The sequence below is a fragment of the Ceratotherium simum genome, chromosome 11, assembly GCF_057802395.1.
Source record: "Ceratotherium simum simum isolate JZ-2026a chromosome 11, ASM5780239v1, whole genome shotgun sequence".
NCBI classification, from domain to species: Eukaryota; Metazoa; Chordata; class Mammalia; order Perissodactyla; family Rhinocerotidae; genus Ceratotherium; species Ceratotherium simum.
In genome coordinates, this window is record NC_141910.1 from 43678308 (window position 1) to 43690625 (window position 12318).

General features: G+C 35.0%; 1 protein-coding gene across 1 annotated transcript in view; it reads left to right on the top strand.

Annotated features, from left to right (window-relative positions):
* HNRNPLL (heterogeneous nuclear ribonucleoprotein L like) overlaps positions 1–10035 on the top strand; it is a 36776-nt gene extending 26741 nt beyond the window's left edge. The window contains exons 8-13 of the mRNA XM_087436873.1: positions 1802–2019; positions 5047–5168; positions 5680–5881; positions 6563–6620; positions 6703–6801; positions 8968–10035. Coding sequence (XP_087292999.1) covers positions 1802–2019; positions 5047–5168; positions 5680–5881; positions 6563–6620; positions 6703–6801; positions 8968–9023 — 755 coding nt within the window. The 3' untranslated portion in view covers positions 9024–10035. The remainder of the gene's footprint in view (positions 1–1801; positions 2020–5046; positions 5169–5679; positions 5882–6562; positions 6621–6702; positions 6802–8967) is intronic.
* The last annotated feature ends 2283 nt before the right edge of the window (positions 10036–12318 follow it).

Consider the following 12318-nt stretch of genomic DNA (forward strand, 5'->3'; position numbering starts at 1 on the left):
CCACTGGCTATCTACTATACATCTTTGTACTTTTCATGAAAAAGAAAATTTAGTGATAATAGTGAAGTGTCATTACTATACAAGCAAATGGTAGTAGTAAGGGGGTAGTATAATATGTATATGTACTTTTGCTTAAGAATGAGTGATACTTGACCCCACTATGTATAACAGTCTAAATTAGAGGCCAAAATATATATGGTTACTAACAAGTAACTCACCATGAGCTATATTGATTGTTTTGATAAACGACGATTACCAGCAAGAAGAGCAGTTGAAAACCATGACCAATTTAAGGTAACACTGATGATGATGCATTGATAAAGTATACCTCCATAAAATTGCAACACTTCACACTGTGTTTGCTCAGTGTGCTCAATGGTGGTGTTGCTGTGTTGTTATGAATGGCAGCTATATTTAGAATACTGAATACTGCATTGGAGTCCACATGAGCTTTAAAGCATGCTATGGTAACGAAATATCGTACTTCTTAGTAACTCACTTAGTAGATGACAAGTGTCCCTTAGTCTTACTTAAAAATGAAAGTCAGTAGCATTACATATGCTTTACTTGTTGAGAAACAAGGGAAGGACTTGTGTTTCTTACACATCAGGAGGATTTTTGCATGTATCCTAGAGTATATTTCTATAATCACTAACTCAGGAGCACCTGAGTTATTTCTGAGCTACGTGTCTCCATCTTAGTTGCTTCTTCTGAGTTCTTACGCCTCTTTTTTGCTGCTGTTAATGTGCCCTATGCCTGCTTTTAGCATTACAGTTTCTCCAGATTCTCTCATTACAATCTATTCCATTCACTCTAGCTTTATTTTTCTTGTTACTTCTAATCTGTTATGGATGGGAAAACCAGATAAATTAAAGTTGTTTAGAACTACTCTAAAGTTAGCAAGTTGATTCTTAATAAGGATTCTCAGTATGAGATAGATTTGTGTGTTTCTGTGACAACGGTTTCAGATACTCAGGCATTATTTTCTTCTGGGTTCTTGATGTTTCAAAACATGGAGGTTGCTGCATAATGACACCTCTGAGTAGGTGAGATATTAACTAAATCTAGGGTTTTAGTTTCCTAAATTAGAATTAGAAGAATAAAATACTAAACTTGAAAGTACATTATAGTAAAATATATTCAAGGAGACAGCTTTTCAGTGGAACTAAAGATGTTCTTTTTGTTATATCCGTATAGAGATAGTTTCCTAGATTTCACTGTATATTTTATTGTATTATCCTCCAAAAGACGTTGGCAGAAGTTGTTTTTTTTAAATTTGAGGTATAATTTATATACAGTGGTCCAAAGTTTTGCACTGATTCCCCACCCCCATGGCCTGATTAAACTACTATTTTTTTAAAATATAAACTTTGGGCCGGCTCCGTGGCTTAGCGGTTAAGTGCGCGCGCTCTGATGCTGGCGGCCCGGGTTCGGATCCCCGGCACGCCCCAAGGCACCACTTCTCCGTCCAACCCGAGGCTGAGTCCCACGTACAGCAACTAGAAGGATGTGAACCTATGACATACAACTATCTACTGGGGCTTTGGGGGGAAAAAATGAATAAATAAAATATAAACTTAAAGCCTGATGTTTGCAGGTGTGTGCAGGTCAGTGTATATTGGATTTATAAATAAATATAGATTTTATTAATTCCCACGGGTTATATTTGAATATTCACACATTTGAGTTTTCCTTGCACATACACCAAACTAGCTAATGTTAAGAATTTATTTTTTGTGTGGCAAAGTATATCTGCTACAGTTGTGTTTTCTTTCTTTTTTTGTTTTGATCGTTTTTATAGGGTCCCATGGTCCATTATTGCCTTTACCAAGTCGTTACAGAATGGGCTCTCGAGACACACCGGAGCTTGTTGCCTATCCACTACCACAGGCATCTTCCTCTTACATGCATGGAGGAAATCCCTCTGGTTCAGTTGTAATGGTTAGTGGGTTACATCAGCTAAAAATGAATTGTTCGAGAGTTTTCAACCTATTCTGCTTATATGGAAATATTGAAAAGGTAAGTTTCATTTTATATTAGTTTCTTTTGCTGGGATATTTAGTAGGGAAATCTGAAAAGGCTGCAAACATATGTTTTTCCTTGTGTTAGGAACATGCAAGTTCTTTGAGTAGTTACCCGCAGAAGCTAAAATTCCATTAGGTAGGAACTCCAGAAATTATTTTTTGTTGGTAAGTGATCAGAATGGGTTGTTGGTTCTAAAAATATTTTTTAAATAATTTATTAATATAAATAGAAGTCCAAAATTGTAGTTTAATCAATTGCTAGAGTATTATAGGCATAAAGCCTATATATATATTTTTTATCATTTCAACAAGATTCCAGCATTTAACATGTAGAACTGTGAAATTTGAAAGAGCAGTGACTTTCATGGAGCTGGGTATACATAAATGTATTTCAGAGCTTGGCCACAAGTCATGAATTTGAGGAGAGTTCTAGATTTATACACTTGCCTCCCAAAAACTAGAGTTCTAGTATCTTTCTGAGGAACAGTGTGCTTTTAGCTCGATTGGTATTTGAAACTGACCCACTTTGATAGAATGTGTCCAAAACTCTCTGTCCAGAGGCTTAGACTCAAAAAGTAGCAAAACAGTTAAACTTTACGTATTTTGAAGATCTTTAAAATTCTAACTTTGTTTTTTACCAGATAACTCTATGGTTTCCCCAGGTCTGTGATGTTTTCTGTTTGTTGATACCTCACGAATACTTAGAATAATCCCTGTCATAAAGTAGATGCTAAACTATTTTTGAAAGAATTGTGGAAAATTTAACTGGAGATTTGGTAGTCTTAAGTTAACAATTGTTTGATGCACTTGCTAATTTGAGTTTCAATACTGTACTAATGTTATTTTTCCCTGTTGTTTTAAGTGATTTTAGTGTTCTTTTCACAACAATAAAAAAGTATAAGCATGTGAGTCATAATTATGTGGGAGGGGGAGCATGGCTTGAAACGTTGGTACTGTTAGTTGTTAGTCCATTAATTCTAAAACCACCTTGATCTGAAGAAGCAACTCAGAAAATCTCTGAAACAAGAATTTCCTCAACATATTTTTTTAAAAAAAAGAAAATTCCACATTTGATCTAGGGGATACCATATGGGATATATCTGCTTGTATAACTAGTTAAGTATACATGTGACAGATTTAGCAACATTGGGAAAAGTAGTTCAGATTTTTTCACAGACATTTATCTTAGACACCTGGGTGTTTAGTTAAGGTCTAGGAACTGCAGACTTGATAACTAAATGGATTTAATGTATATTTTAAACTTCTTTACGTGGTGTTACTTTTCTGTTGGTGCTTTTCACATTTGTAGACAACCAGAATCAGGCAATTTGATCAACATCTTTAGTAGATCTTTGTCTTTTGTGATATGAAACAGTTGTCTCATGATTTAGAAACCCAAATTACTTTGTTTAAAAAAACTTAAGTTTTCTGTAATTTGAACAGTTCTAGTCTCTCTGACTCCACATGTCAAAAATTTTTAAACATTTTAAATGATACCTTATGATACATTATTCATGTCATCATAATCCTTCAAGGACCAACATATAGTTAATTTTTTTCCAACTTGGATATTTACCAGTAGAAGAACTATATATTTAACATATTTGGTCACTGTTAGATTTGTAGGATGCTATTGCATTAAATCAAGGGAGAGAAATTTTGCCCACAAGAAGACAGTTGATTTCAAATAAAGCTGAAAAGTTCTGCTACAACTGAGTTTTGTTCAATACACATATAGTATAAAACTGCTAGGATAGCCCATTAAAATTGATAGTTGCAGTGATGGATATAAATGCTATGTTGCATTGGTTGTGTAAATACATTCCAAATATCCCTTAAAGGTTAACAGATAAGAAGGAAGTATGTTCAAGGTGTCATGAATGTTAGTGGTACTTAATAGCTATTTAGGGACTTTTCAAGGGGTAGGCACTATGCCGAATGATTATCATACTTTATCCTATCTAACCCTTAGAGCATTGTATACTAAAATTGGAGTAATAAAAGGGGATAAGTATGGCTTCTGCCCAAGATATATAGCATGACAAGTTGTGAAATATTGACTGTTTTTTAAACTGCCCCTGCCTTGCACAAGGCTTCCAACTGGCAATGCTATCTCAAGGCCATCTTGTATTATTTCTTATGTAGCTTCTTGTTTATTGCTTTAACAGCACTCTGAATAGTTGGTAATTATTATTTACTTTTAAATTTCCGACCTACCTACTAGAATATAAGCTTCAGGAAGACCATGTCTATTATGTTCACCATTAAATCCCCGTTACCTAGCACAGTGCTTATCAAAATATATTAGGCATTCAGTAAATATTTGTTGAATGAATAAATATTGATGAGTCCTGCCAGATGTTATCATTATCTCCATTTTGTTTACTTATTTATTGATTGATTTTATTTTTTTTGTGAGGAAGATCAGCGCTGAGCTAACATCTGTGCTAATCCTCCTCTTTTTGCTGAGGAAGACCGGCTCTGAGCTAACATCTATTGCCAATCCTCCTCCTTTTTTTTTTTTTCCCCAAAGCCCCAGTAGATAGTTGTATGTCATAGTTGCATGTTCTGCTAGTTGCTGTATGTGGGCCGTGGCCTCAGCATGACCGGAGAAGCGGTGCGTCGGTGCGCGCCCGGGATCCAAACCTGGACCGCCAGTAGCGGAGCACGCGCACTTAACTGCTAAGCCACGGGGCCAGCCCACATTATCTCCATTTTATTGGGAAGTCTGTGGCTCAGAGAAGTGAAGTAAATTGCCCCAAATCACACAATTAATAAATAACAGCCAGGGTAAGCCTGTGCTCTGTTCAGTGTGCTATACAGTAGAATTATAGTCTTCCTCTTTAACTTTATGAAATTTTGATAAGAGTTAAGAGTATCTAATAGCACAGCAGAATAAAGTTAAGATTCTAGGCAATCTTCTATATTTGACATCAACCACTTAAATCATATTATCTTTTAGAAATCCTGTTACTGTAAAAGGGAACTAAATGGTTGCCTTTTGGGGATTTTATATTTACAGGTAAAATTTATGAAGACCATTCCTGGTACAGCACTGGTAGAAATGGGTGATGAGTATGCTGTAGAAAGAGCTGTCACACACCTTAACAATGTCAAGTTATTTGGGAAAAGACTTAATGTTTGGTAATTATCTTAAGTGGTAAATTTAAAAAATATTAAAAAGTCTTTATCTTTTTTATTAGAGACATTAATTTCAATCTCAGAATATTTTAATGTAACTAAGGGCACATCTGAAACTAGCAGCTATGGTGTTGTCATTTTAGACAAAGTATTAGGGTCATGTAATTCAGATTTTTCTTACTTATACCTAGTTTTTAGTTTTTATGATGATAAAACAGCATGTTAAAATGGGCAAGTTTTTATGTTAATGTTTTCTAATATGAGAATATATTCAACAGATTTTTCTTTCTAATTGATGTCTAACCTATAAGAGTGATTGATTATAACTCAAAGTAAATTTAAATATTTAAATAAAAGTTCAAAATATTAACTATTTAAGCCGTATGTAAATAGCTACATACGTGTTTTTTGTTAAGATTGATGCAAGCATATATGTTAACAATTTGAGACTGCCTACTTGCTGCTTTTTATCTAACAAGGTATGTTCTGTACCTTTTTCCTTTCCAATCTTTAGTGTGTCTAAACAACATTCAGTTGTTCCAAGTCAAATATTTGAGCTGGAAGACGGTACAAGTAGCTACAAGGATTTTGCAATGAGCAAAAATAATCGCTTTACAAGTGCTGGCCAAGCATCTAAGAATATAATTCAGCCACCCTCATGTGTGCTGCATTATTATAATGTTCCACTGTGTGTGACAGAAGAGACTTTCACAAAGGTAGGCACTAAAATACAAATTGCGTAGAATATTCCTATTTCAAAAATTCCTATTCCTATTTCAATATTCCAGTTAGCCTCATTTTTAAAGTCTTGCTCTGTTTGTCTTCTGCTTTTGATATTGTTAGTATTCTGTTATTTATTTGATACTTTATGTAGTTCATCTTTTGACCATTATACTTTTCTGGCCTCCATTTTTTATTGGTCTTTTGTTGTTTGTGGCTCAATCTTTTTGAGAGTTGGAATTAGAATGAGATACCCTTACTCCTGCATTCGGAAAGTTCTTTTACCATGTCCTTAAATCTCACCCATAACAAAATTTTATATATCCCTGACTTTCTCCCTACCTGTAGGAAATGCTTCAGAAAAGAATTGATTTTCTGGAACTCTACTGCCTACCTTAGGTACTAGATAAATCCTGGTCAACTCTGAGAATATGTATTTCAGTTACAAATCTGTGGTTTTATTGTCAAACAGCATATTATTTACATAATTTATAGAGTATCACTATTTTTAATTGATTTTCTCGTTCAGTGTATTAATCTAAAAAAATTTGTTTTAATTCATTCATTTCATGTCAGACTCAAAACTAAAATGCTGCCATAAAATTACTTTCTTAAAAAAAAAGGTAGGAATATTATTTTGGGCATATTTTTAACAGAGTTTTACATTTCTTTGACAGTTGTGTAATGACCATGAAGTTCTTACATTCATCAAATATAAAGTGTTTGATGCAAAACGTAAGTGCACATTCCTTCTTTTTAAGTTTTCTGGTTAATGACAAGCAAATAGCTGGATTTGTGTTTCTTTGTTTTGTTTTAGCTTCTGCCAAAACGCTTTCTGGGCTATTAGAATGGGAATGCAAAACTGATGCAGTAGAAGCCCTTACAGCACTTAATCACTACCAGATAAGAGTTCCAAGTAAGTGAAATTATGTTATAATTATTCAATGGGAGTTACTGTCAGAAACATTGAAAAAAAATTTAAAATAACATTTATTAGTTTTTTGTTTTTTTAATGCAGGGAAGTATGAAGGAAAAAAGGCATATAAATCCCACAACCCACATAATCCTTGTATTAGTTACCTGTTGCTGTGTAACAGATTATCACAATGTTTAGCAGCTTAAAACAGCAAATGTTTATTGTCTTACTGTTTCTGAGGGTTAGTAATTTTTCTGAGGGTCAGTAACTGTGTACAGTTTAGCTGGGTAGTTCTGGCTCAGGGTCTCTGATGAGGTTGCAATCAAGCTGTTGTCTGGGTCTGCAGTCTTGACTAGGGGCTGGAAAATCCACTTCCAAGCTCGCTCATATGGTTGTTTGCAGGCCCAGTCAAGCTACATTGGCCATTTCATGGTAGCTGGCTTCCTTCAGAGTGAGGGATCCAAGAGAGATGAGAGCAAAAGACCAAAGCAGAAACCTCGATGTCTTTTATAATCTAGTATTGGAAGTGCCATACATCACTTATGCTGTATTCTTGTGGTCATACAGACCAACCATAGTATGGTTCGGGAGGGAACCATACAGGGCTATGAATACCAGGAGGGTAGGGATCATTGGGGCCATCTTGAAGACTGGCTTCCATAATCCCTATTTATCTTTTTAGAAGAAAGCAATGCATATGTATGGTTAAAAAACTCAGTACATAAAGGTACAAAATGAAAGTTAAAGGCTTTTACAAATTCTAACCTTTTTGTCTCCTCTTCTTATTCTTCCTCTCCAGTGTATATATATCTACATTTTTAGAACTTAAATGGTTCTTCTATCTGTACTATCCTGTGCCTGGCTGTTTTCACGTATATATCTTGGAGCTATTTCTATATCAGCACATGCAAAGTACCTTTTTTTTTTTTAAAAGCACTTGTAGAGTAGCTATTCATAGTAGAGATGTACCACAGTTTATTTGATTTACCCATTTCCCCATTGATGAACACTGGTTGTTTCCAATTATTTTTTCTATTACTGTAATAAACATCCTTATAGTTGCACTTTTTGTATTTGTAGGGCAATTTCCTAGTAGTGGAGGGCATAAAAGTTTATATTTTGGTAAATGTTGCTAGATTGCACTTGGAGACAGGTACAGTTATTTCTCTTTTTATCCTCTGCAGTGTCTTGCAAATACTTGTTGACGTATATCCTTTTTCCTATATAGGAATTATTTTTCCTTGAGGAGCTATAGCTTTTAATACTAAAATTCTGGTACATTAAGATACCAAAATTGTTTCTTTGCATAATCAATTGATGAAGAATTATCTCTGCTTGGTCTGAAAAGTTAAAGAAAAATGTATAAAATAGAAGTATTTTTGTGGATTATACCCAATTTTTTCTTTTTTTTTGTGAGTAAGATTAGCCCTGAGCTAACATCCGTTGCCAATCGCCCTCTTTTTGCTGAGGAAGATTGGCCCTGGGCTAACATCTGTGCCCATCTTCCTCTACTTGATATGGGACGCCACCACAAGCATGGCTTGATAAGTGGTGCGTAGGTCCGAGCCCGGGATCTGAACCTGCGAACCCTGGGCCGCCCAAGCCGACCGCGTGAACTTAACTGCTATGCCACTGGGCCGGCCCCGGATTATACCCAATGTTTTATTGTGTAATTTTAGAATTTATATGTCTTATTTATTATCCTATTTATTTAGTACTAGATCTCCTGGAACTTTTTCAGCTCATTGATATCTTCTTGTACATTCCAGTCTTGTCTCACTTCCCAAACTGTATTTGAATTGGCTTCTATAGAGGAATTACCATTGATAATATTTTCTGTGAAGTGAGCATTGCTGATGGACATAGGTGTAATCCTGATACTGTTCATTTGTAATGATTAATTAATTCACTAAAAAAATATTGAGTGCCTTCTATGTGTCAGATAATATTTAGAATAGTAGGAATGTAGTGGTGACCTCCCTGGAGCTAACCTGCTAGTAGATATGAACAAAAGTAATCTTTCCCTTACCTTACATAGAAATTTTCCTTCCTTATGTGTCTGCTTCTAATACTATAAAAAGGTGAAATAATTTAGTCTGCTAATTCAAAGTGATCTTGAGAGTTTCATGAAGTGAACTATTAACTTTGTTTTTAAATTTTTTACAGATGGTTCCAATCCCTACACATTGAAGCTTTGCTTTTCTACATCATCCCATTTATAAGACGAGAAGAGCATGTTAGAATTTATGTTCACCTTTATTACAGTTTTAAAGCTACACTTCATTAAAAAAAATCTAAAATGGTTGATCTAATGTTGCCTTGCATACTTTGATTTAGGATCCTGTTCTGTAATAAATAAATATTTTGCCTTGAGTAAATTTGTTGTAAAATTAAATATTGAATTGTTTTCATTTCAAAATAGAATATCATAATGTAGACTATCTACAGCTTCCTTGTAGATTACGCAAATATATGATTTCTAATCTTATTATTATTTTTCTTCCACAGTGAAAATATATTTGCATTCTTAATGCTAATTATCTGCAAGTATTTTTCCATTGTGTATGAGATTGAATGCAGGTGAAAGTATTGCATTTTACTATTATAGAATTCCTGTTATATGTTTAGATCTTTAAGTATGTTGCAGTTATTCATATTAAACATAACTTGTATTTATTAAGTATTTTAATCAAGTTTGAGAATAACATTGCACATAATAAATTTTAAGTATTACAGATTTAGCTGATGTTATATTTCTGAAAGGCTAACAGACATATAGATACACTTGTACAGTATGCACTCAAACTTATTTAAATTGGTGTTTTTTTTTTTTAAGTCATTGTCCATTTGTATTGACATGCCTCTGTTTCTAGTTCCAGTTTGGAGATTTTATAAAGTTATAACAATGAGTTAATGTATTCATCTTCATTTGTTGCATGTGACTTGATCTTGAAAACATGTCTGTTATTTGGCATTGAGATTTTAATAGAAGTTATGATTAACAATTCCTCTTCTAGATAATCTGAGATCCATGGATGGGCTTTAGGGAGTCTGTAAACCCCCTAAAATTGTATGTAGAATTTTTGGTACTTGCATTTTTATTTTTTACTCTTGAATCCATCAGTAATATATGTATTTTTCTATATGGTGCAAGGTATAAGGATCTAATTTTATTTTTATTCAAAACAGATAGCTATTTGTTTCGACACCATTTATTAAACATTCTTTCTCTCATTGGATCTGTTTTTTTCTTTTTTTGGGAAAATATATCATATACATAGGCAAGTAAGATATCAGAATTAAACATGGTATTAAGAGACTATAGCACACTTGTTATCAAGTTCACAGCTTTTTTTTATAGTAGAAAACTGATACAGCTATTTTATTTTCATCTTTAAAAGAAGGGAGAATATGTTTTATCTACTTAGAATAACTGTGAAGTCTTTAGCTGGCAATAGCACTTTTGTGATCTTGAGACTTTTAAATGAATTTGCATATAGCAATTCCATTTAGATCTTTTGTAAAAGCTTTATTTTGAATTTTAATGTAAAAAAGGCAGTTGGCCTTAATCCTTTTAGAAATGCAGGGGTTAAAAAAATTTAAGAGCTGCTGAATAGAAAGTTTAAATGGAAACTAAACATGTGTTAACATTTATTTCCCCTTGAAATTTTTTTTTTTTAATAAACCTTTTTATTTATTTATTTTTTCCCCCAAAGCCCGAGTAGATAGTTGTATGTCATAGCTGCACATCCTTCTAGTTGCCGTATGTGGGATGCGGCCTCAGCATGGCCGCAGAAGCGGTGCGTTGGTACGCACCTGGGATCCGAACCCGGGCCGCCAGTAGCGGAGCGCACGCACTTAACTGCTAAGCCATGGGGCCGGCCCTCCCCTTGAATTTTGACGGCAGTAGACCAATGTCCCTTTAGCCCTTTAACGATCTAGAAAAATTTAGGGGCTGGCCTCGTGGTGTAGTGATTAAGTTCACACACTCCGCTTCGGCGGCCTGGGGTTTGCAGGTTCAGATTCCGGGCGCAGACCTATGCACCACTTATCGAGCCATGCTGTGGCAGGCGTCCCACATATAAAGGAGAGGAAGATGGGCATGGATGTTAGCCCAGGGCTAATCTTCCTCACCAAAAAAAGAAAAAATATCTAGAAAAATTTAAATTCAATCTAGAAGCATTTTAGACCTTTATCATGGAACCCAGTAAGTGAAGCCAAGACTAACTTGTATATGAACTGTAAATGTATGATACTAGGCTGTGTATGTTCCTCATTCATTGCCAATTTAATACCTAAGTTTACCTAACTTTACAATAAACAAAGCTTTTTTTTCCCTCCCCTATAAATACCTTTCTACATTTGTTGTGGAATTGGAGTGTCTTAATTTTATTTTTTGTTTTTTTGGTGAGGGGGACTAGCCCTGAGCTAACATCCGATGCCAATCCTCCCCTTTTTTCTTGAGGAAGATTGGCCCTGGGCTAACATCTGTGCCCATCCTCCTCTACTTTATATGGGACGCCGCCACAGCCTGGCTTAGCAAGTGGTTCATCGGTGCACGCCCGGGATCCGAACCTGCAAACCCTGGGCTGCTGCAGCTGAGTGGGTGCTCTTAACCGCTGCGCCACCAGGCCGGCCCCTGGAGTGTCTTAATTTTAAATGGTAACTTGTGAGTATATGTAATAGTTGTCTCCTTCCCTTCCCCTTCTCTGAAAACTAATAAGGATGTCAGTGTTATAGATTATTTTGTGCCTAAGATTTTAGGAAACAAATCTGTGGATGGTGACAGGGCTTATTTAATTTATATTTGCGTTAAGCGGTATTTACTTTTAGATATGAACTTTGTCTTAATGCTCTCTCTCCACCAAAATGACAAGTAAATTCTTCAGGTATAAACTCGTTGGTAAGTTGCGCCTTGCTGATCTGTGCACTGGTGTGTCAGCCCTGTACTGTTGCTGTCAGTAATGTCTTTGACAGTTTACTTGGGCCTCATCGCCGTTAATACAGTTTGCTTTGGCAACACTCCCTCTTTCCTTAGCCTTAACAACATTCTTCCCTGTGCTGTCTTTCTGCTTTCAGAACCTGAGAGATCCGATTTTACAGCTGTCAAGAAATAACATTAGCTTTGAGTTTATTTTTTTAATGTTGAAATTCCCTTTTATATCCAAATCCCATTAAATATTTGGTAATAAATCTGCAAAACTGAGTATCGAATATAAGCTGCCTTTTAAAATTCCCACTTTCCTTCTGAGGGTATTACCCACCAAATAAATATTTGCCGTTGCAACTGACATGAGACTTAGCAGCATCCTAGTGATTTGGTTATCTAAACTATATATTCTAGGACTGAACTGAGAGAAGAGGATAAGAATGACTAAATGGGGTACGTTGCGTTTCACCTTTTCTTCACATTGCTGTCTGCAGGGATAGGTAGATTGCTGGGCAACTGCTTTTTAGTAGTTATTGGTGATACTCTTCTAGAATGAAGAAATTTTGAGTGTAGAAGATTATTCCATA